The 26,958-nt window shown below is 36.9% G+C and overlaps 1 protein-coding gene across 4 annotated transcripts in view; it reads right to left on the bottom strand.

Annotated features, from left to right (window-relative positions):
* Window positions 1–26,958, bottom strand: part of GRM8 (glutamate metabotropic receptor 8) — a 795,220-nt gene that overhangs the window by 105,277 nt on the left and 662,985 nt on the right. For all 4 annotated transcript variants that reach the window (XM_021079053.2, XM_005673194.4, XM_085005941.1 and 1 more), the window contains one exon: window positions 2,873–3,808. In XM_021079053.2, the coding sequence (XP_020934712.2) occupies window positions 2,873–3,808 (936 nt within the window). The remainder of the gene's footprint in view (window positions 1–2,872; window positions 3,809–26,958) is intronic.

Below are 26,958 nucleotides of genomic sequence, written 5' to 3'. Positions count from 1 at the left end.
CCCACACCACAGAAGCAACCTGAGCTGCTATAATGACAACTCACTGCGCCACCACCAGAGAACTCCAACGGGAAACAAATTGTAATGTGAATTGTTAGGATGACACATAAGCGTATTTTTTTAATCATTGTTTAAAATTGAAGTATAGTTAATTTACAGTGTTGTGTTAGCTTTAGGTGTACAGCAAAGTGTTTCAGTTGTATGTATTCTTTTTCAGATTCTTTTCTTTTATAGGTTATTACAAGATGTTGAAGAGAGTTCCCTGTGCTATAAAGTAGGTCTTTGTCGATTATCTATTTTACATATTGCAATGCGTATCTGCTAACTCCAAACTCCTAATTTATCCCCCCCAAATTAATTTCTCTGGTAACCATACATTGTTTTTCTATGTTGTGAGTCTATTTCTGCTTTGTAGGTAAGTCCATTTATACCAGTGTTCTAGATTTCACATATGTAGTATTATATGATAGTTGACTTCCTCTGTCTGACTTACTATAATATGATAATATCTAGGTTCATCCATGTAGCTTCAAATGACATTATTTCATTCTTTTTATGTCTATTAATATATTTTATAAATTTATCTTACCATGTGCCTCTTTGACCTGCTTTGATTCCACAAAGCTAAAAAGGAGAAAAGAATTCTGGCTAGCATTCAGTCCTGTCTCTGCAGGCATTGATAAATTCACATCCACAAATATGTACAGAAACTCCAGGTTTTTGGAAGGATGTACAACTCCCACAGGCCCAGCAGCACTGGGCAGCCTCCACTCCCTGGCATATTCATGGATCCATTTCACTCTGAAAACTCTTACTCTCTCCATCACTGCTCTTCAGGGGGCAACTGAAATCCTGCAGAGTTCTTGTTCTGAGAGACAATGGCCATTTTTTTTCTCATTTCCTTAAAAAGGAGCCTTAGGATGATGCACACTTGAATTACTATAGTGGCATCTTATAGCTTGATGGAGAATCATGATTTTATATATTCTAAAAGTTTATTCTATAATTGAGTCACTAAAAGACTTCTCTAAATAGAAATAATATCTTATTAGCACTTATATTTGCTCCCCCAGGCCCTTGGAAGTCATAATATAAAAAGTAAGAGTAGGCCATCATTTATAAAATGTAAAGGAAGAGAAAGAAAAAGAAAAGGGAGTTAGATATCAGAGTTCAGGAGATTTTGTTTGGTTAAATATTTCTTGTCCACAAGAAAGCAAAATAAACTACCCATGGCTCTCTCTAGATAAAAACAATATATTGAAGAGTTAATTCCAGGTTCAAACACAAGTGCAAGTACCATTTAAGTTGATGTTATTAATAATTCAAGTAATGTGGACATTTCCAGACTCTGAAAAACATTATTTTTCCCTGACTGGTCCAATTAACCATGTCAAAATAGAGCCAATAGAATTTGAGAGAAACATTCTTTCCTAAGTTAAACTGATAAGTTTAATCTTCATAAACTCCCCTCTGCATATGTCAAAAGAGAATGTTATCTAATTATTAGGTTGAGAGCCCCAAACTATCTTATTTTACTTTCCTGCCATGAGCATGGTCCTATATAAAATACTCATGGATTTCCGTCAGGCTATACAAGTCAAGAAAGGTCACAGCGCTGGAAACCATGGCAAGTTTACTCTGAATCAGGTTTGCTGAAGTACACTTTTTGTCTTTCAAAGTTGAAGGCCACATTGATCTTGGAAGGGATGAAAGCTCATACAAATGAGCTCTCTGTGCCCTTGTCGAGTATTCTTTCCTCTGAGTTAGCTGGAATTTTAAGAGTCATGCAGGACTTGGAATGTTAGAGCCTAGGGAAGATAATTGCCCCCAGGATGTTTGACTTGCTCAGGCCTTTTGATGACAGAGGAAGGAACAATCTTTAAGTCTTCACACTGAGAAGGGAACTTTCGCATAAGTATGTTGGGGCTGAAGGGCTGTCCCTTCAGAATGGTGGCATTTGCCTTTGTTTTACAAGCTGGCCGTCTCCACCACACCACCCAAACCTTGGAATTCATGATTAATGTTAGTTCTCTGCTTTTTATACATTGAACTCCATACATCAGTTCAGCACATACTTCCTTTCACATACAGATGTTCTTTACTTGCAGAGTTTTATGTGGCAAAGTTAATGGAAGATTAAAGATTTAAATGGAAGATTAAAGGAAAATTATTTCAGCAAATTCAATTGATCTTCAACTTCTAATAAATTATAAACTGCTTTATATAATTGCCCATAGCTGTCTCCCTTCATTGTTCTCTACATATGGGAAAAAAAATAAGAACGGGGACTGAAGAGAAATAGTAAAACCGTTCAGATGGAACTAAGACATTTAGATTCTTTTTGCTGTTGCCATTTTACTATAAACGCTGCTTCTGTGACTAAAACCTTCCTAATTATTATGGAATAGCTTTTGTCCAGAGTCATTTAGAACCAGGGAAGGAACCATTTGTCATGCGCTGAGATATCTCTGAGATAGCGCATCCCTGTGAGTCATGTCTGGCCTTTCTCCCTGCCTTTTTTAATGCTTGGAAAAGAAGAGTTATGTTAGTCAATAAAAGAGCTGGGAAGGGATCGAGAAAGAGATGTGAGCTCTGTCAATCTTCAGCCTTGCTAAGGAGGACACATTAAAGTGGTTTTCATTGAAAACCAGCCTTAGTCAACACATATTCAAAGCAGAGTGATCTTTACATATATACATATATATATATATGTATATATATATATATATATATATACATATATTCATACACATCTTACACTGAAGCTTCTTGAGAGACTATAAGTGAACTAAAAAGAAAGAAGGGAAAGTATCCTAAAGGAAGAAGTGAAATCCAGGAAAAGTGTTGGTAAAATGCATTTCTTGCCACTTACCTTTTCTGCTGACTGAGCTGTACCAAAAAAGATGGGAATGAAAGCTAACCAAATGATGCAGGTGGTGTACATGGTAAATCCAATAGGTTTGGCTTCGTTGAAAGTCTCTGGAACTCCTCTTGTTTTAATGGCATAAACAGTACAAGTGACCATCAAGAGGATACTGTACCCCAGTGAACAAATGAGCGAGAGATCGGAAATGTCACACTTGAGCACGCCCCTGGCGTTCTCGGGGTCTAGAGTCCGCTGTTCCCCATAGTCAATAATGATGTGCGGGGGGTCCACAACAAACCAGACACACACTCCCAGGAGCTGGATGGAGATGAGACTGAAGGTGATCACCAGCTGGGATGCTGGACTGATAAACTTGGGTGCTGTGACCGATTTCTTCCCCTGCTCAAATATTCGGTGAATTCGGTTTGTTTTGGTAAGAAGGGCTGCATAGCTGAAACACATGCCAAGTCCCAGGAAGATCCGTCGGAAGGAGCAGATGATTGTGTCCGGTGCTGCAATCATTAAAAAGGTGATGGAGTAGCAGAGAAAAATCCCCGTGAGAAGCACGTAACTAAGTTCACGTCCCGAAGCCCTCACAATAGGTGTGTCGTTATAGCGGACAAAAGTCACAATCACAAAGGTCGTGGCGATGATTCCCAGGATGGCAACGAACACGGGTACCACAGCCCAGGGAGAATGCCACTCGAGTTTGATGATGGGGATCAGCTGGCAGCCTGTGCGGTTGATGTTCGGTCTCTGATCTAAAGGGCAGAGTTCACAGGAGAGCTCATCCACTTGGTAGTTGTAACCCTCGCAGCGCTCGCAGTGCCAGCAGCAAGGGACCCCTTTCACCGTTTTCTTCCTCTCCCCAGGCTTACAGGGCAGGCTGCAAACGGACGCCGGGTGAGTGTGCTCTCTATTCGCCCACTGCATGTCTTCCACCTGTGGGTATAAAATATTAATGAGCCTTCCATTTTTCCCCCATTTATAATATCCTAATCCTAGCCACAGGTTTGTAATAAATCACTGAATGCTGACAGTACAAACACAGTTTACCATAATAAGAGCCCAGAGTTTCTTTGCCTGATATTGACTTCATGAAAGTCTTAAATGATTGGGCCCAATAAATCATTCACATCATCAACCTGATGAGTGTCATTAGTTTACCTCCTAAATGTTGACCAGTCTGACATATGGAGAAAGATTTATTGGCTTAAGTGGTTTTAACACTAAAAAAAAGTCCCAAGCAAAAATGCGTTAGAATTACGTTCAGGTATAAATGCCAGAGTTCCTGAAACACCAGCTAGGATATAATCATACGTGTAAATGATGAGCCACCATATGTGGATAAATTCAAATCTCACTGGGTTAATTTTGAAAAGAAATGGCCAAACGAGCTACTTCATTCTCTGACGTACGTTCTCTGAACATACTCCTCGTACGTTCATGGTGATAACTTCATTGTTTCTGCCTCTTTTTAAGCTTGAAATACATTATTTTCCCCCTAGTCTTGCATTTCCACATTGTGAGATAGCTTAATGGTGATGTTTTCCATTGAACAAATGTAAGCTGAAAGCAGAGAAATTGGTGCAAATGAACAAGTCCTCCTGCTGTGTTCTGTGTCTGTTTCAGGGCCTTAAAGGTCCATCTTACCCTTTTGAATTAGATCATAGAATACCTCTATTAAAATAAAAATATTATTTTAGGGGAATTTTGCTAATCATTGACCTCTTTCCTTAAATTTGTTTGTAAAACGTTTTGGACCCAATTCCAATGTGAGGGGCAGGAGAAGAGGGGGTTTTGCACTCTACCAAGAAATTCTTGGATACCAGCTGTGTGATTTATACATCAAATCAATTCTGACACCATCTACCTGGAAATAACATCAGATCCCACAGAATGCTAATAGGACAAAACTAGAAATTACAGAGAACAGGTGACAACTTACTATGAAATGCAGCTGCTGTATAAAAAGTAAGCTCTATGGGGGGGATTTTTTTCACTGATATGAGTAAAAGTTACTGACACACAATTCACCCTCAAATATTTGTTGAATTTTTGAGGAAGGAAGGACAGGAAAGGCGCTGCTGAAGAAGGGACCCACTTGAAAGTTGGAAATAAAAATGGTTTTGGAAATAAAAAGATTACACAAAGAGGCACAGAGATGAGAGAGAAAAGAATTTTTTGGTGTATGCCTTTTTTTTTTTTTTGCCTTTTTCTAGGGCCACTCCCACGGCACATGGAGGTTCATAGGCTAGGGGTCTAATTGGAGTTGTAGCTGCCAGCCTACGCCAGAGTCACAGCAACACGGGATCCAAGCCATGTCTGCAACCTACACCACAGCTCATGGCAACACCAGATTCTTAACCCACTAAAAAAGGCCAGGGATCAAACCCAAAACCTCATGGTTCCTAGTCGGATTTGTTAACCACTGAGCCATGATGAGAATTCCAGGTATGTTTAATAAAAACAAAACAAAATGAAAAACAAATTATTTTCCCAAGACCAGCTCTATTAAAACCCAAAGAAAACTGACCATCTCCCATGGTAGTCTGGGTCCAAGATGGCTCCTCAAAAATTTAACCTCCTGGAATTCATGTGCTTATGGAGTCCTCTCCCACTTTAAAAAGAGCTGATTGCATGAACAACAATAATTTCCAGAAATAGCTGCATGTGGGAGGCTAGGTCATAAATGACATTTTGGCTTCTGCCTTGCTTTCTCGTGGATCGTTCATTCCAGAGAAAAAACCAGACTGTCTTGAGAGCTCTCAAGCATCCCTATGGAATGGAACAGAAGCATCTTGCCAACGACCAGCACCCACTTGCTATGCATGTGATGGATACCTAGAAAGAAAATCACCTGGCCCCAGTCAAGCCTTCAGACGTGTGCAGCCCCAGCTAACACCTTGACTCAACCTCATAGGAGACCTTGAGCGATAACAGCCTGGAAAAGCTGCTTCTAAATTTCCAATGTACAGAAAACTTGTGAGATAATATGTTTTGTTGTCTTAAGCTCCTAAATATGGAGTTATTTATTACACAGCAATAGAAAACTAACGCAGCTCAAGTTAAGCTTACCCGCCCATTCTGTGACCACCGCCAGTATAGTCAACTATTGAGAATCTACTGTGAAATGCCTCAAAGTGTTGAGGGTCAGAATATTCTATCATCACTCTTAAGGCTGCCTCCCTTTGGGAACGCTATGACTTAAGATTGTTCTCCTAAATAGATCTATTTCTTAAGGATGGTTTCCTTTCTTGAATGTAGAGTGAATAGCAAAGGGCAGAGAATCATAGTTCCTAGGTTCAACACTTGCCAGGGCTGTCAGATCTCCCCAAGGTGGAGTACAGAATTCATGCATTTTTAATTTCAAACATCCTCCCTTGAGAAAGTAGAAGATGGCACTTCATGTATCTTAAGGGCATGCAAAACTATTAGCTCTACCTTGCCTGTTCACCACAGAGGGAAACAATCAATCATAACCCTGTTAATTTTCTATTCGGTTGTAATGATTCAGAAAAGTTGTTTTATTTATGTTTAGCATTCCATTAGGCAAGGGAAAAAAGTTAAATTGGAAGTGGCTTCTCTCAAAAATATTGAGAAAAATGAAATGCTCCACTGAGTGGCTAAAGTATTAATTTTATACCCTAATGGACTCTTATAAGATAATAAAATACTTTTTGTGAAGGTTACGTTTCAAAGCTAATTATTGTAAAGTTAAAATTGCATTTTGTTTGGGGCTTCTATGGATTTTTTTTACTGTTAACAAAAAAAAAAAAATCCTAAGAAGCATCAAAGTTTGGTAAAGATCTTAAAGGTCTACTTCTCTAACCACAAGCCTAATTCTTTAATTCTCAACACACTTAGTTTTACAGAAGGAAATAAGACTTATTAACAAAAAGGAGTCCCCATCATGGCTCAGCAGTTAAGGAAACCAAATAGCATCTATGAGGATGTGGGTTCGATCCCTGGCCTCGCTCAGTGGCTTAAGGATCCAGCGTTGCTGTGAGCCATGGTGCAGGTCACAGGTGCAGCTTGGATCCCATGTTGCTGTGGCTCGGGTGTAGGCTGGCGGCTACAGCTCTGATTGGATCCCTATCCTGGAAACCTCCATATGCTGTGAGTGTGGTCCTAAAAAGATGAAAAAATAAACAAGACTTATTAACAAGAAAATATACCTATGTCAGCTAGGTCTCATTAAAAGCATAAATGTTCATCATTATAAACTAAATATTACATTTTTGATCAGTTTTCTTTGTACTGAACTAATAGAAAACTGTTTTTCCTAAATAGAGAATAGCCATAAGATAATGATAAATGCCACAATTTTTTAAATAGTTGTAAATTTTCTTTAAATAAAGATCTGTAATAACTCATATGCTAAAAAAAGAATGGAAATATGTATATGTATAGCTGATTCACTTTGCTGAACAGCTGAAACCAATACAACATTTAAATCGATAAAATAAAGATAATAATTAAAAAATAATATATTAAAGCAATCTTATGACATTCCTTGACATACTGGAGATAACTTTATGTATGTCTTAGTTAACATGTTCAATATGACATAACTTCATTTTCATCAAGAAATCTATTTATGTATAACTATATTGTGTTTTGATGCAATAGTTGAAGTCTGGGAACCAACCAAAATCCACCTCAAGGAAGGACAAATAAAACACTTGAATCAGGGTCTTGTAAATACATTAATATTTGAAAGATGTATTTTACATATGATGCTAAATTAAGAGCAATGCTACTTGAGGGTACATTAAACTGCCTAACTTTCACAACTATGCTACAAAACATAAATGAAGATCACCCACCCCTTTTATTTTGCTATATTAACAAATTACACCATCTTTCATAGAGTAAAAGAAGAAGGATAAACCATTCATTTAAAAAATGTGCCTTCCTCTCCTTTGATGTTTTTCTGATATCAGGCTGTTTTCTGTCTAAAACATGTGGTCTAACAAATGGATGAGAGTTATGTAGATAGACCTGGGAGAGACAAAACCATGGCCCATTCTGTGATGACAATGTTAACACAACAGTGATTCATTCTATAGGATCCAACCCAGTACACTCCACAGAATGTGAGCCATCCACTGGTTTCTGCTGTCAGATTACTACTGCAGACAAATACACCAACAACCACAAAACCAAGACTTTCTTAGTGAGTATACTTACATTTTTTAATCTTTAATCTTTCCAGACCAAGCCACCTAGAGTAATGCTTCATAAATTCTTTTCATAGACATTATTTTTATAGAATAATTTTCTTCTGTGTGGTTATAATAACTACTGAGAAAAAGGACAGAAGAATGTTCCCCAATTAAAGGCCCTGCTGTAATTAATCACTTCTAGTATTCATTACAAAATTCTCACTCAATTTAATACCTCTATTACGTATTTTCCCACATATTAAGTGATATCTCCATTGATATGATTACATGTGGAGACATTTTAAATATAACACTTAAATATAATTGATATCTAGTCATACCATCCTTAATTAGCTCTTTTCATCTTGCTTTATAAATAAGCCCAGTATTAATAATCATTTTAGTGACTAGTTTGCCATGACAGTATTCAAAAGCCCAACTCTTCATCTGATTTATATAACAGCAGATTATATGTGCAAACATTTCCAATGAAACTGGGCATTTTTAAAAAGTTTACTTATTAATTTCCATATGATCAACAGGTTTAATAAGTGTACTTAATTAGCATGGGTATTTAAAATGTCAAAATTTGGTATCATATTTTGCAAATCACTTTTTTGTGAATCACATTCATTTACATATGAATGACCACTGTGTATTGCACAATTAATTCGATAATGCAACTCAAAATAAAGCTTCTCAATATATAAGTATACATATATATAAATATATATTTCTGCCCTAATACTGAACCATTTCCTTTGGGTCATGCAAGGCTCTTTACTCTTGTTCAGAGTGGTAAGTAGATTTAGCATCCTTGGAAAATCTAGTCTGTGTGAAATGATCTCAGATTGAAGTTCTAGTTTCATGTGTTATTACAGATCTACATAACCTTTAAAAATACAAAAGACTTCTAATTTATAAAAATAAAATACCTAGGAATAAACTTAACAGGTAAAGTACAAGTTTTTTTTCACTAAAAACCACAGTATCATTTAAAGAAATTTAAAGATCTAAATAAATGAAAAGACATCCCAAGTTCATGGAGCAGAAGATTTAACATTGCCAAGGTGGAAATATTCCCAAAACGGATTGACAGATTCAATATAACCCCCATTAAATCTCATCTGGCTTCTTTGCAAAAATTGACACTTTGATCCTAAAATTCATGTGGAATTATAAAGGTAGCCAGAATAGACAAAAAGATTTTGAAAGTGAAGATTGAAGTTAGAAGATTCACACTTCCTGATTTTAAAACTTACCACAAAGCTGCAGTAATCAAGCAGTATGATATTGGCATAAAGATAGACTAATCAATGAAATAAAATTGAGACCCAGATATAACCTCTTACATGCATGACCAATTGACTTTTGATAAAGATGACAAAGCAATTTAATGGAGGGAAAAAATAGCCTTTTCAACAAGGGTGCCAGGGAAAGATGACACCAAAAGAATAAGCAACAATATAAAAATAAATAAATCAGAGTTCATCAATATTAAATACTTTTGTGATTCAACAGATGCCATTAGGAGAGGGAAAAGACAACACACAGCTTGGGTGAAAATATTTTCAAATCATATATCTGATAAGGAATTTAAATCCAAAATATTCATTCTTAAAACTCTTAGAATCTAACAGTTAAAAGGGCATACAATCTGTTTAAAAATAAGCAAAATACATGAAGAAACATTTCTAAAATGAGAAGTATGAGTGGCCAATAGGCACATGAAAGGATGTCTAACATCATTAGTCATTAGAGAAATGCAAATCAAAACCAGAGTACCCAGTAGGAGGGCCATAAAAAAAAAAAAAAGTAGACAAGAGCAAGTGTTAGTGAATATGGGAAGAAATTAAAACCCTTTACATTGTCAGTGGCAATGTAAATTAGTGCAGTTATTTTGAACAACAGTTTGGCATGTCCTCAAAAAGTTAAACATAGAATTGTCATATGACCTAGAAATTCCACTAAGTAATTTCAATCTAAGAAAACTGGAGACATATGTTCACACAAAAATTTGTGCATGAATGTTCACAGCAGCATTATTCATTATAGCAAAAAAAGCAGAAGCAACCCAACTGTCCATAAATGAAATGTGCTTTATCTATACAACCTGAAATTTAAGAGAAATAAAAAGAATAAAGTACAAATTTATGCTATAAAATGGATGAACCTTGAAAATATGTAAAGTGAAATAAATCAGCCACAAAGACCATAGACTGTTGTGATTTTAATTTATATGAAGTGTCCAGAATTGGCAAATCCATAGACAGACATTAGATTGGTGACTGCCAGTGTTTAAGGAGAGAGGGGAATACAAAGTGACTACCCAAGGGTATAGGATTTCCTGGGAGGTGGTGAATATGGTTTAAAATTAGTGGTAGTAGATACCTGACCCTGTGAGTATGCTAAAAACCACTGAATTATGTATTTTAAAAGGGCAAATTTGAAGGTATTTGAATTATCTCCATAAAGCTGTTATTTAAAAAAAATGCAAACTAAACAATGTCAGAAGTATTAACAGTCAGCCCTTCCTTTGCTGTAAAAAAAACCAAACATATAGCATGCCCACCCTGTTCAAGATACAAGGTTTGAGAGTTCCTGTTGTGGCTCAGTGGAAACGAGTCTCACTAGCATCCGTGAGGACATAGGTTCGATCCCTGGCCTCGCTCAGTGGGTTAAGGATCTGGCATTGCCATGAGCTGTGGTGTACGTCGCAGATGCAACCTGGATCCCGCATTGCTGTGGCTGTGTTGTAGGCAGCAGCTGTAGCTGCAATTACATCCCTAGCCTGGGAACCTCCATATGCTACAGTTATGGCCCTAAAAAGACAAAGGACAAAAAAAAAAAAAAAAAAAAAAAAGATACAAGGTTTGGAGTTCCCATTGTGGTGCAGTGGAAACAAATCCAACTAGTAACCATGAGTTTGCATGTTTGATGGTTAAGGATCTGGTGTTGCTGTGAGCTGTGGTGTAGGTCACAGACGAGGTTCAGATCCTGGGTGAAAATATTTTCAAATCATATATCTGATAAGGAATTTAAATCCAATTTAAATCCAAAATTTAAATTGTGGCTGTGGTGCAACAGCTCAGATTAGACCCCTAGCTTGGGAACCTCCATATGTCACAGATGCGGCCCTAAAAAGACAGAGGGAAAAAAAAAAGCAAGATATGAGGATCAATGTGGGGATTCAATAGTGACCATGTCATGGTCCCTGGCCTCCAGAGACAGTATAGGTGGGGAAAGAGAGAAGTAAAGAGCCAGTCACGGCTCAGTATGAGACTCCCTAAAACAAGGATGGGGATATGGTGCATTAGAAGAGCACCTAGCAGGGTCGCCAAGCCTAGGCTTCAGGCATGTGTGAACAGCAGACTGAAGGATGTGCAGGAGGTAAACCAGGGAAGGGGGTCTCAAGAATGCTTCATGCAGAAGACAAACAAATGAACATTAAGATCCAGGGTCAAGATGTCATAATACCCTGGAAAAACAAAAGGCGTAAAGAAGAGCAAAAGTATAGATTAAAGAACTGAGCAGAGTGGCAAGAGGCAGCTCTGGAAAAGATAGGCTAGATTGTGAAGAACCTTGTGAGCTACTGAGAGGAGTCTGGATGTTATCTTGAATGTGGAGGTTGGGATACTCTGAAGGGTTATAATGAGGAAAGGGATAATGAGTTTTACTTTTTAGAAGAATCCCTGGGCTTCAGGGCAGAGAAAAAACTTAAGGAACCCAAGACTAGACACAGGTCAACTGCCAACCATGCTGAGGCTGTTGTAGAAATTGAGATGAAAGGCAATGGTGGCAGGAATCCAGAGAATGGCAGCGAGCATAAAGGACTTTGTAAGCAGCACCAGGTTTTCAGATTTGATTCTCAAGGCCATGGAGAGTGATTGAAGGATTTTAACCAAATGCATGATCACACAGAAAATATTAAAAATGTATATATATTAAACTTAAAAATATAAACATATTTTATATACATTTACTTTGGAGATCAATATGGTGACAGATCAGGGAAAAGATGATATAGAAGCAAGAATATCTATATATATAGCAAGGATAAAAATGGGGAGAATAATTTCATGATTTCAGGCAAGACAAGAGCCTGTGAACTGATGGAGACAGTGGTGATGAATAAGAAGAGACAAATTTAAGATACAGTAAAGAAAATAAAGATAAGGGTGGCAGGAGGGAAAGAGGAACCAAGCGTTGGCCCCCAGGCTTGTGTTTGAGAGTCAACCTTAGAATTTCACTTGCTTCAACCTCATGCCTAATCAATCACCAATAACATGGCCAGGCTTATTCTCACCCCTGTCTAACTTCCAGGTAATCATGGATCAACCTTTCTTACCCCATATACACTCAGACGACAACTTGTAGTCTTCTTCATTGGCACTTTTACAGTATGTAGTTATGTATTTATTTGTTTGATTTTCTTTTTATTCAAATAAGTGGTTTTATAACTTTTAAGTTATGTTCCTCAGAATCACGTAAGGAATTTAAGATATACCTCATTCGTTCCCAGTTTTACAATATAATAGGTCTAGAAAGGAACCCCAAGTTGGCTTTTTTTTTCCCCAACTGTGCCCACGGCATGTAACATTTCCTGGCAGGAATGGAACTCTGTACCTTAGCAGTGACAATGCTGGATCTTTAACCAAATAGGCCAGCAGGGAACTCCAAGTTGATATTTTTAAAAGAAGCCCTTCTCCCAATTTAAATGTATTTTCCTCAAGCGAGTAAGAGCCAGGTCATTTTTGTCCTCTGCTACATCTTTAGCCTAAGTGCAGTAGGTAAGTAGGTAGGTAGGGTGGTAATTAACCCCCAATAGGCATCAATAAATAATCTGTTGAATAAAGGAAGAAGGAGTGGAAAAATCATGAACAAGTGATGGTGTCTTTCATTCAAAGTGCCAGCAAAGCATCCAAGCCAAGAAGCTCCGGAACCAGAACCCGATGAACGCATGAGGTATGTTCATGAGTCAGGCTTGCCTGCGGCAAAGATTTCTAAAACACAGTCATATGCGAGAAAGTTGAGACCATGAATATTTATTAGCAAATTCTCACCCACAGAAACAGTGCAAAGTGTGAAAGGAAGATGACATAAATGGAGGCATGGAAAGAGCAGAATTTAAGGAGCAGACTCAGAAAAATTAGTAGAGAAGGATGAAAAAACATGGGCAGATGGAAACTGGAGAAGAATCTAGTCTAAGGTCCAAGAAGACAAAAAGATAATTTCAGCAACAAGGTTGTGGTCAGTGGTGACCAAAGACACAGTCAAATTCCATGAGGATAGGATTTGAAAATCAAGAGTCCATGGTTACCTTCACAACAGGAAATTTAGCTTTTCTGTGAAGTCTTCTTTGATTGACCCTATACCATTTGGATAGATATGTGCCTCCCCTGGATTTCATTATACTTAATTGTGCCTTTTATTATAACTCTTTGGCATTATATTACTATCATCTGTTCATGTATCAATTTCCCCACTAGACCAAGAGCCCAGAATCTCAAAGACAGATATTTTTACTTTCCATTACTTATACTAAGATCTAGGATTCAGTAGGAATTCAATGTTTGAAAGAAAATAAATTGATTAATAAATTGAAGATATACTAAACACATGTATTACTACTCCAAATACATAATTATTCTTTATTTAGGGTTTTGACTAGGATGGTAGTAAACTTATTCTTTCCTAAGATTAGTCCTGTGTGGTTTTAAGTGTTCAATGTGTAGGGAGAAGGGAGACCAAAGAGGAATTCTAAAGCCATCAATTATTTTGACTTAAAAAATAAAGCCAAATTTTCAAAGTTAAAAAAATAACTTATTCTTTCCTAAATCTGGTTTCTAGATTATTTCATCCATACCTTCAGAGAGGCTAATTTGGGGCAGTTATGCACTCTGACACATGATTTATAGGATATTGGAAAGATGTAACAAGTTAATATCTGCAAAAATGTTTTGTGAATTAAAAAATGTGTAAATGATGGTCAAAAACTCTACATATATCTTGATTTAGGACTAAGAGGCAGCGCTAGAAAAAAAGCCCCACGCTCTGCGTATAATTAAATATAGCTGATCTGTTCAAAAACTATGTCAGCAGCAGCAAGCAAAAGCAATGTCTTTGGATTTCATCCAAATCTGCTCTTTCATGGTTTGGTTTTCCCACCGTCTCAGTTCTTAATGTCAGTTCCTGGTAATTGCTACCTGAGATGCCCCTTCTCTCATCACAGCAGCTCAATGCAAAGAAAACTGTCTAGGTGAGTGTCTTCTGCTCTTGACTCTGAAGCTGCAGGAGGTGGTATCTGTGAGTGTGGATGCTGGGATATATGTTGTGCGATGCCTGGTTTCAGGGACAAGTATAGGAAGTCAGACCCACCATGCTCTTGGTGAATGGGATGCACTAACACTATAACAGTCTCACCCAAACACAGGGCAAAGGCAAATGTCCAAGGAGTGTATGATATTTCTAGCAGAAGTATTGAAACAGAATAATTTTTCCATAATTTTAAATTTGTAATAAAAATAATTATTTGAATGCTATGAATAGTGATCATTTTAAATCATAAGACATTGAACTAGGACTTGTGTTACTAGGTTCAGACTGTATTCTAAAAAAACAAAATTAGAGTTTTAAATAATTTCCTTAGATAAAATCTTTTCACTTAAGATTAATTCATCTGAACATTTATTATAAAAATAATGATTTTAACTTATCAGGATGATTTGATATGTTAGATCACTTGTGAATATTATTTAAAAGCTTTCATATTTTTAATTTCAAAGTGAGCTAAATCTTAAAATATGACCTAAATGTCATCTATAAATAGCTACATTAAATACACTGTGCCAGTACTTTGTGATGACTAAGTTCATTTCAGCAGATCCTTCACTGCTACTAAGTAGAAGTAAATAATTTGAAAATCAGCTCTGGGCTAATGCTCTCTTAGAACAGTCCTTTTAATTATTCACACTTCTTATTTTTCCTACACTAAGTTGATTTAGAAACTAAGATAATTCTTGATAAGGCACTTTGTGATATTTTGAACAGTAAAACAGATGTTGAGTGCAAAACACTTGTCTATTTCGACTTTAGGCCATATCATTCAATGTACATTTAACGCAATCTACGGAAATTTATAGGAAGTAAATGCCTTCAGATTGTGAGAGGTTAAGACAAAGGAGTTTGGAATGAATTATTTCCAGTGGAAAGCCATTTTATATGGCTAAGTAAACAGACATAAAAAGTGATGGTGATGATGAGAGCTAACATTTGTTGAGGGCATACTATGTGCCAGAACTGTCGGAAGCGATGATCATTAAGTGCTTATAACAACCCTGTGAGTTAGGGACCCCCACTCTGCCCCATTTTGTTTAAGGAGTCACGGAGCAGTGGGTAATTTGCCTCACATCACGTGTAGTATTACTAAATGATGAAGGCGACTGGAAGCCACATGGCCAGTCCCAGCATCTTATTGCCTGTACCTGATGTCTCCCAGGGCAGTACATGGCATGAAGGATGGATGAAACTATTTTTAAACTGACTGAAGATCCAGAATAGGGAGCAGAGGAGGTAGGAAACAGCACAGTAGTTATAACACCTTTAAACAATAGTCTGGGTGAGGAGAGTATAGTCCCAGACAGGAGAGACCCTAGACAAGAACAGAAGAGTAAGTGGGACCAGGGCAGTGAGTTTCCTGGGAACAGAAAGAGTGAGTTGAAAACAGGTTTAGAAAGAAGAATCAAAAGAATTTGGTGATAATTTGCTTAAAGGATTTTTTTCACACCAAAAGAAAAAAAAAAAAGAAAAAAACCTTCAGAAGAGATAAATATTTGTTTCATGGTTTGAGTATGCTATGTATTCCTTTTTTCCTCATAATTATTACAGTGAAACATTGTCTCCAGCTAAGATTCTTCTAGCTACTTCCATATATGAGTATCATTAAGAGGTTACTGTATCAATTTACCATCTTTTTGTTTGTTTGTTTGCACCCAGAATACAGAACTTCCAGGGCCAGGGATTGAACCTGTTCCACAGCAGTGACAATGCCAGGTCCTTCACCTGTTCAGCCACCAGGGAACTTCTGAGCATGATTTATTCACAACCCTAAATGGCACTCTTCCTGCCAAAAAGACATTTTTTATAACTTAATCCCAAATGAATACATGGAAAATAAGATACCTTACTTGAATTAAAAAGAGAAGAGACAGTTAAAAAAAAAAAAAAACTCTACTGCATACAGAATTCCTAGAGATTTCATGACTATATTCTACCCACATAGAGAATAGAGAGAGAAACTGTTAAATACCAACAAAAAGGCTCCTGCAGCTAGGGAGGGACAGAGTTATCACAATTAGACATATCATAAAAATAAATGACTTTTAAAAAAGGAGAGAACCTGATGTTTCTTTTCAGCCCCCAAACTAGAGACTAAAGACTCTTCTCACAGACTGCAGTACAGAATAGAAAGATTGAGAGAGATTAAGAAAAAGTTTTCTTGGATTCAGCTGAGCCAAGAGACCAGACAGCAAAGAACAGAGATGAATGAGAAATTGCGTGGTACAAGAGAGACCACAGCTGTCATCTGGGAGAAATATGACTCACAAAGACACACAAATATTGTCCAGAATTGTTTGTTTTTATGTTTCAGCTAATAGGACAAAGTAGTAACCAAAGCTATTGAAATACAACAAAAAGACCGTGCTTAGAATGTTGAACTTTGATCAATAGCAGACAGAAATACTGTGAATTTCCTCAAACTCATATTGATATTAAGACACGTTTACTCTGACACAGAAGTGACAAACAACATATCAAAACTAAGGCAATGATATGAGAAAAGAATCTCTATGACATCAGAAGAGAAATATTTTAAATCAGGTGCATCTGGCTACGGGTTTCCTCAATTTATGAAGAACTTATTTATTCATTGATTCAAAAACATGAATTGCAATAACAGTATAAACAACTGGGTAGGTACTAGGAACAGAAAAATGAATGAAGCAACATCTATGCACACAAAGAGCTCTCAATTTATAAGGGAATGAAATTCAACACTAAAATCATGTGATCAAATATTTGATGTTAGTGAAGTAGGACACTTTCTTTCTCCCAACCTGGCAAAAAAAAAAAAAAAAAAAGAAAGAAAGAAAAGAAAACTAGAGGTTTACTCTCTGAGGAAGGTAAAACATAGGGTCTCTTGGATGCAAGATGCCTGGTATAGTTGGGATCAGGGTACCACATCAACATGTAACATACGAATGCTGAGTTTTCCAGTCCTCTACCCCTACCTGGCTCACAGAACACAACTAGCCTCATTTACATCCCCCAAGCGGAGGATGTGAAGATTCATCTTTGGGAGACTTTTAGATCCATGAGCCTAAAAGAAAATATCTAGACATTCTGATGTGAGGTGATTTCGCAGTGATATCCATTGTCAACAAACATACCCATGTGCAGAAAGCTTTTGGTCAGCTGTGTCCAGCACTCTCATATCTGAGTGGAATCCAAGGATCACTGGGCATGAAGAAAAATTTTTACCATGAATATTAAACATTACATCAAACAAGTGGGGGGGGGTGAAGCGATGTAAGTAAATAAAGCTATGTCTGGAAAGAGAAGCATTAAAAATGATTAATACCTTCAGAAGTTTTTTCAAAAATAAAACAATAAATTTCTGTAAGAAAGGAATATTCATGGAGCATGAAATAACTCTTACAAATTAATTCTAAATCATTATAATTAATATAGCTAAATTGCATTCTTAGTCATAATTAGTTATAACTGTAGATAACTGAATTAATTATAATTCTGAATTATAATTTCAGAAACAAAAAATCAATAGAAGAATTAGAAGGTAGAGTTGAGATAATTTCCCAGAAAGTAAATCAGAGAGACATAGAGAAAGAAATCAGGAGAGAATTAAAGGATCAGTCCAGGATTTAAATGAGAATTCCAGAAAAAGAAAATGCGGCATTGTGATTATTAAACACAGAAAAAAATTTTCTGAAAAGGAAATGATAAGACATTGCAGATTAAAAGGTCCTACTGAGTGTTCAGCCCAATAAATAAAAAGCATACACATATTAGGGTATATCCTGTGAGCTTTCAGAATAATGAGTACAAATAGGAAAACTTAGAAGATTCTGGAGACCAAAAAAAAAAAACCAATGAAAACAAAAACAAAACAAAACAAAAACTTACAGAGAACTGAGGATCAGAATAACCTGAGAGCTATGAAACAATGAAATAACGGCTTCAAATTCTCAGGTAAAATGATTTCCAACCTAGATTTTGGCAATCTGTTGTTTAAACATAATATTAAAATGAATATATTTTTATAAATCCAAGTTCTCCAAAACACATATCTTCCATTTTCAGTTTCAGGAAGCTATGGGTTGATAGGTTGTCCTTAAAGAAAATAATAAACGAAGTAAGAGGGAAGCTGAATTACCAGCAAAGAGAAGATTCAATGCAAAAGAAATGTGAAGACAATCCTCTGACTTATGGTAGAGGGAGATGCTGGGATGCAAGCTTCACCTTTATTTATAGATGTACCAATTAAATTGGAGAAGCTGGAGAGATGTCTCTAAGAACCTAAGTATAGTTAACCAGATGCCTCTGCTGAAAAGTTTGGAAGGGAATTGTTTGTAAGTATATAAAAAGCAAAACAAAAAACAAAACACCAAGCAACCAAACAATTTTGTAAATGATTTTTATTAGCTACATGACAGTGTAAGTTGTGGTGTGCCTGTATCAGGAGGCTGATAGGACAAGAGGTGGAAATGGCAGAGGAGGACAAGTATAAAGGAGATAATTCTTCATATTCCAAGGTGAGAAGTTAATATAAACAGGCAGAGCAGAAAAATAAGTAGACAGTAAGTGTAAGCAAGTTATTTAGAAATACAGAGCAAAACATCAAGAAACAAGGAATTGAGATTATCATACTAAGTGAATTAAGTCAGACAGAGAAAGACAAATACTGTATGAGATCACTTATATGTGGAATCTAAAAAAGGATACAAATGAACTTATTTACAAATCAGATACAGACTCACAGACTTCAAAAACAAATTTATGGTTACCAAAGGGGGAAGGCGAGGGGAGGGATAAATTGGGAGTTTGGGATTGGCATATGCATGTTATTGTATACGGAATGGATGGTCAACAGGGACCTGCTGTGTAGCACAGGGAACTCTACTTAGTATTCTGTGATAACCTAAATGGGAAAAGAATCTCAAAAAGAATATACGTATATAACTGCATCACTTAGCTGGATAGCAGAAATTATCACAACACTGAAAATCAACTACACTCTAACAAAATTTTTAAAAATAAAAAACATTAAAAAAATGACTTCCTCCCTTAAAAGATAAAAGAAACGAGGAGTTGAATGTCATCATCTTTGGTCATCTGAAAACAAGGACAGAGTGTGGGGGCTGCTGTTTTCAAATGAGCCTTGTGAGACCAATGGGCTTTTATTATCATAAGTACAAATACATTTTTTTGGTAGTCTTTTTTAGGGCTGCACCCAAGGTGGATGGAGGTTCCCAGGCTAGGGGTCTAATCAGAGCTGTAGCTGCTGCCCTACACCACGGCCACAGCAATGCAGGATCTGTGCCGTGTCTGTGACCTACACCACAGCTCAGGGCAACACGGGATCCTTAACCCACTGAGCGAGGTCAAGGATCGAACCTGCATCCTCATGGATACTAGTCAGATTCATTTCCACTGAGCCACGACAGGAACTCCCCGTACAAATAAATTTAAGAAACATTTTATATAAGAACAGGTTGAATAAAAAGTTAACAAGCCTGATTGTAACGGAAGATGAAAAAGAAACAGAGGAGTACAGGAGTGCTGAAAATGACAGGCCCACTAAAAATCCCTATAATAGGAACTAAAGTGAAGGGTAGAGTTTGCCAAATATCACATTACTGTCTGCAGACTGACATGCAAAGTTTCTCAAAACATTGAGGAAAAAAAATGCAGAAGTGGAAACAATAATAGAAGAAATGGAAGAAAAGAGAAAAAGGAGATTATGAGAAAAATTATAGACAATTAACATTTCTAAAGGAGAAACCAAAACAATTGTTATGGAAAAATGTAAGCAAAGGGATGAAGACGGAAACATTTCTCAGCTGAAGAAACACCTAGACAACTGGATTGAAGGGCAAAACTGGAGGAAGGGGCCGATAAAACATAAGACTTTTGGGTGGGAGGTGTAAGATTCAAGAAAAGGCCAATACAAATGAAGTGAAATAGAAAAAGTCCATATAACAAAAAATAAGGATAGTCTCAAACATTTCCACCACAACATAAATGCAGAATAAAAAGAAGTATAATATTTTGGGGGAGAAACTCCCATGATCACATAAATAATAGCCTGACAAGTTTCTTTCACATGTGAGAACTAGAGGAAAAATTTCTCAGGTGTGCCATCACTGAAAAAACATAGCACTTTAGAAAGACTTTACTGGAAAAAATCTGCTTGAGTATGTCATCCAGTCTGCTGAAAAGTAAAGTGAATTTAGGAAGACCAGAAAGGAAACTGTAATATAAAAGATGTGACCCTGATCAGTGAAGTAAGTGTGTGAGAAATCTACCAAAATGTGAGTAAATCTAGTTATAAAACTGGATACAGAAATTCCTGGAGTTCCCAACATGGCACAGCAGAAACAAAACTTACTAGCATCCGTGAGGAGGAAGGTTCAATCCCTGGCCTTGCTCAGTGAGTTAAGAATCAGGCATTGCCCTGAGCTGTGGTGTAGGTTGCAGAAGTGGCTCGGATGATCTGGAGTTGCTGTAGCTGTGGTGTAGGCCAGTGGCTACAGCTCTAATTCAACCCTCTAGCCTGGGAACCTCCACCTGCCATGGGTGCGACCCAAAAAAAAAAAGTGGGTTCAGAGCCTGGCCTCGCTCAGTGTGTTAAGGATCTGGCATTGCCACAAGCTGAGGTGTAGACTGCAGATTCGGCTTAGATCCAGCATTGTTGCACCTGTGGCATAGGCCGGCAGCTGCAGATCCAATTCAACCCCTAGCCTGGGAACTTCCATATGCTGCAGGTGCAACCATAAAAAACCAAAACCATACATAACTGGATACAATGAACAAAAATAGTTTTAAAAATGTCTAAGGTAAACAAAAAATACAATCATAATTATCTGGATTCAAACCCCCCCGCTTTCAATGAAAATATAACTTGGATGTGCTCTTATAGCAACAATGCAAACTATGACAAAAAAAAAAAAAAAGGTGGGGGGAGAGAGAGGTTAAGAGAAACAATAAATTGAAAAATTCTAGCGCTCATAGAAAATGTATTTAAAAATGGCCCATAAAGAAAGTTTAATAGGTTAAAATAAAACAAAACAACCTTGTTTAAACAACATTTTCTGATGATAGCTTCTAGTAAAACCAGAAATAAATTAAAGTCATAAACATAAATGTAACCACTTAGAAATTAAACAATAATTCAATTCAAAAAGTCAAGTCAAAACCACAATTAGGGCCATTTAGAAATAAAAGGTAATGAGAATGCTATAGACAGCATTCTGTACTTAGAACAAAAATGTGTATTCCTCAATGCTTTTATTATAACGTATGAAATAATAAAAATAAATGAACTTAGTATTCAACCCTAGAAGCTAGGCAAAACTAATAACATAAAACTAGGAAAAGTAGAGGGGAAATTAATAACAATAAAAGTATTCATTAAAGACAGAAGACAGAATAATGGTTAATTAATTAAAAACAACATAAAAGAATATTTTTCATGCAATAGCCTATAAAATTACACATGGCTGGGAAGCCTAATATGGGGGGGAAAAAAGAAAGAACTCAAATATACAGCCTTAATTCTGAGATTATAGTTATAACCATAGATATCAAAAAAGGGGAGAAATAAGAAAATGCTATTTAGTATATAATAATAATACAATATTATATGGAATTATGTTGATTTATAAATACACCCTGATCTCCAAGAACTTGAAAAATAATCTGTGACAGTGCATTCTTTCTTTCTTTCTTTTTTTTTTTTTTTGTCTTAAGGTCTGCATGCATGGCACATGGATGTTCCCAGACTAGAGGTCGAATCAGAGCTGTAGTTGCTGGCCAGCACCACAGCCACAGCAACGCCAGCTGTGAGTTGCGTGTGTGACCTATAACAAAGGTCATGGAAATTCTGGATCCTTAACCCACTGAGTGAGGTCAGGGATTGAACCCGTGTCCTCATGGGTGCTAGTCAGATTCTTTTCCGCTGAGCCAAGACAGGAACTCCGACCATTGCATTCTTTAGCTGTTGTTTTCTTTCTCTTCTTCCTCTCTTGACCGATCCCTTTTTAAAAACAATGTTTCATAGTGCCTTTTGCACTATGATTCCCATGTAAACTAGTTTTTGCAACATACTCATTTTAAACATTATGAGAGAAAAGTACCAGCATTCAAATCCAATGGCCTCTTCCCAATCCATCTCTTCTTGTAAATCCTTCTTTCTTGACATCTTGAACCCTTTCACTATTGTTTGTCTCCTACTGTCGTGAATGCTAGGCTTTCTCTTTGTTGGGATTTACTCTTTATCTTTAATGTTTTCTGATTTATCGTCTCTGTTAGACATCCCAGACACCCCCGGCTTTAAACATCACTGCTCTACTTCAATCCTGATCTTGTTACTCGCCAACAATTACAACATCCCCAGTGACCTGCTGACCAAGCACCATGAGACGGAGCCAGAGAATGAGAAAGAAAGCTCATCATGTCTAAAAACTTATTCCTCATCTGGCCCAAGGAGTTTTCTTCTTGATTTCTCTAATTTTGTTCAATTGAATTTCATAGCGAGTATCAGCCACTACATAATTTTTTTCCCTTTTCATCCATCCATTGTTTTGTCCACCTCTACTGCAATCATTTATCATAGTGTCATTCCTTGACCACCATAAAGGGCTCTTGCAACTGGCTGTTCTTTCTGTTCTAATCCATCTTTCAGATACAAGTCAGTGCTGGAAAAAAATATTCTGAATCTCCTCTTTTCCTTATTTCCTTCCTTGATAGAAAACGACAGTTTTTTTTCAATGATATGAAGCAAAGACAAAAATTAGTAACTCAACTTTAAGCCCGCAAATCCTCTGCCCCAATCTGTCTTTCAATTGTGACATAAAATACCCATTCAGGAATTATATGCTTCACTCAGTTTTTGTATACATCTTTCTAAAATATATATATTTTGACTTTCTTCTATTTACTCCTGCTTTGTCTCTGCTTAGGAAAAACATCTTTCCATGCGTGGCTATTAAAATACTACTATTCAGCTTTGTTTGTAAGGAGCTGGGAAGTTGCTATTCAAGCCCAACGAGTGAAAAACTGAACAGACTGAGATCAACAGTAGTTCTAAAACCCCTAAAAGAGGTGAGGACACAGGGAGTATCACTGCCCCCAAGAATGGAGAGACAAAAAGACAAATCAGGGGAGCCAAGGTTGGTAGGAGCAGCTTCTCTAGCAGGAACCACAGCAGAAGCCAGTGATAGGGTAGGAGAGCCTGAACTATAATTGTTGGCAGCTCAGTGTGGACAACTCTAGGAGTCAGAACTACTATAGGACCCAGTCATAGGGAGCCCTACAGTTTTGTGGGATTTATTCCCGGGAGTTTATCAGGTTCTCACAACTATCAGAGAAACACTTGAGAAGTTCATAGTCCAGAAGCACAGGTGCATTAAAAGACTGAGGTCTAATCACAGAATTACATACACAACCCTGCCCCTCCCCCCACTTTACTACCACAGTACCCAAGGCTTTTGTATGGCAGTGCCTCTCACCCAGCTATCAAGGAAAAAAATCACCTGGCACACCAGAAGGCAAAAAAAAAAAACCACCACTTGAAGAGACAGAGCAAGTGTGAGAACCAGACATGACAAGGGTCTTTTTGCCTTTTCTAGGGCCCCTCTGGCAGCATATGGAGGTTCCCAGGCTAGGGGTCTAATCGGAGCTGTAGCCACCGACCTATACCACATCCACAGCCACCCAGGATCCGAGCCATCTGTGACCTACACCACAGCTCAGGGCAACACTGGATCCTTAACCCACTGAGCAAGGCCAGGGATCGAACCGGAAACCTCATGGTTCCTAGTCAGATTTGTTAACCACTGAGCCACAACGGGAACTCAAAGAATTTTGAAATGGGCAGATTCAACATGAGGTTTTGGCATCAGAGGAGGATTTAAATCTCGTTTTTAAAAATTTACTTAAAGTAGTTCTCTGAGCTTCAGTTTTCCCCACCTGTGAAAATAGATCATTAATATCTTACTTCAGATGATGTTTTGAGAACTGCATAGATGAATCCATACAAACATCCTAGAACAGGGTAAGTCTAATAGGTATAAGTAAGCATCATCTTCAAGCACCACCACCAACCTTCCTTTCCTTTGCTTATCTGCTTGTTCCACCTGCCATATGGCTGCTCTTATTTCTTTTCCCAACATACACCTAACATGTCCCCTACTTGCTCTTGAATGAGATACTCTATTTTCTATTCCCTACTCAAAAATAACTATAACAAAAAACCCTATAAATTATTTAGGAAAAAAACCCCAAATGTTCTATTCTCTGTGTATATATATATATATACACATATATATATATATTTTTTTTTTTCCCGAGAAAGTGTAAGTGATTGACATATTCTATGTGCTGTTTTCTTTTTGGTGATATTAAATAAACACAGCGGTATTTCCACTTAATATTAAATGGCTTGCTGTACAGTAGAAAATTGACAGAACACTGTAAACCAGCTATAATGGAAAAAATAAAAAATCATTATAAAAATATTAAATGGCTTCTATTATTCAGAGATCTCTGTATGCCTGTTAACTTGGTGAGGTAGCTCTAAAAATACACCCTTTTTGTCATTTCAAAATGGATATGGAAGAGTTCCCACTGTGGCACAGTGGATTAATGATTCAGTTTATCTCTGTGGAGGCAAGCGTTTGAACCCTGGCTGGCTGCAGTGGGTTAAGAATCCAGCACTGCTGCAACTGTGGCATAGGTCACGGCTCCAGTTTGGATTTGAACCCTGGCCCCGGGGACTTCCATATGCCATGGGTGAGGCCAAAAAAGAAAAAAAAAATGGATATGGAATATTAAAATGCTAAATTTGTTACCCCAGATTCCATGAAACAATGTTTCATTGGGCTAAAAACAATTCTGAATTTCTTATATGAATGAGCAAATGAATGAATGAATCTTACCACAATACTTTGCCTTCCACAAATAGACTACGTCTCTCTCTCTCCCTTTGGCCTGACATGAACTCTCTGATACATCCACTCTGGCCTACTAATCTGAACTCAGACTCATATTAGGCTCTGTGAAGTTAACCCAATTGTATTGATTACAACATAAAGTGAGACTCCATTGCATTCCAGCGCATAAGCTTGTTGGATATCTCCCAGAGGTTTGTTAGGTGATAATGTTAGTGAAAATGCACACATGTAGCTTATGGATAAAGCTGGAAAGCAAATCAGCGACAGCTTATCAATCAAACTATATTAGTACAAGTAAACTCAAGATAAAAGCTGAATTCATTTTGTACTGACATCAGCAATGTAGTTAGTTTCACCACTCACCAAACCACAGATGACGTGACATAGGCCTTACCTACCTGCCCCCAAATCTCATGGTACTCTTTCATGGCTGACTTTTTTTCTTCATTTTCAAAACCTATCTTATGCCTGCCCACATGTAATATCAATGTTTTACATTTCTCAAATCATGCTATATATCAAATCTTTTCTCAAATAAGATTTTCAATGAGTTGAATTAAATAAAACTTTCTAACAACGTTTAAGTTTTTGATTTCAGTTTGAAGGAAGAGATTTGCATTCCTGTAATCAGTAAAGGCATGAGTGCAGATGTAAGAATATCAAAAATTTTTGTAGATTAAAAAAAAAACATGTAAAGTTAAGTTTTGAAGAGACCACTAAAGAATAAATCAAATAAAAGAATAACATGGGAGAAAAGAATGCGTAAAGACAAAGCACATTGGTATGATATAACCTAGAAATAGTCTCCTGCTTTTAAGAGGAAATCAGAATAGAAAGTTTGATTAATTAAAATTATTTTTAGAAGTCTTTAAAAGTAGTTTTTTAATGTGTTTATTTCTTGAAGAATTTCTCTATTTCCTATCTGGAGAATAATAGAATAAATGCAAGAGGAAAAGATTAAATTGGAATTTTAGATTTCCATTTGTGGACACAGATTGCTCTTATTTTCAGAAGAGCAGCATGGAAATGAAAAATATCTTCAATTTGAATGTCTACAACTCAAAATGAAGTGGTGAGAGCAGTTAGAATAAATTATGATCTCCAAACTCAAGGAACACTTAAAAAACAAAACGAACACACAGAACATAAATAAAATTATTTATAACAGAAACACCAGTAGAACAAAACAGATTCAACTTATCTTCTTGATAGATTCATGGGAACCTTAATCTGGTTCATGCAAATACAGCAGCCTAAGGTACAATTTATAGCCTAATCCCATGACACTGTGCCACTTTGCACACAGGGAATCTATAGCTAGATGGGAAGAAGCAAAGTATGCAAATGATAAAAGGAACTTCAGAAGAATTGGTCAGGTCAAGAGTTGATCTTCATAGCCTGGGTTAAGAGCTAGGCAGAATCCCACAGGGTCCGAAGAGATTTCTCTTGCTTTACCACTACCAGCTTACACAATGCTGGGAACAGCTGGGAGCCAGAATCCCTGCCTTGTCACACACAAACTACTCAGTAGGACTATATCCATTAATTATTGGAAATAGCAGTTATTACGAACATCAGCACTTACTGTATTTGCTATATGCCATAGTCTTGTCAACTATTCAAATGTTTGACTTATTCTTTATAATTATAACTGTTTTTCTAAGTATTACAA

The sequence above is a fragment of the Sus scrofa genome, chromosome 18 (genome assembly GCF_054392235.1).
Source record: "Sus scrofa isolate SSC_HxYL_T2T_F1_AM1 chromosome 18, Sscrofa_HxYL_maternal_Yorkshire_Landrace_v2.0, whole genome shotgun sequence".
NCBI lineage: Eukaryota > Metazoa > Chordata > Mammalia > Artiodactyla > Suidae > Sus > Sus scrofa.
This window is presented reverse-complemented; position numbering and strand designations above follow the sequence as displayed.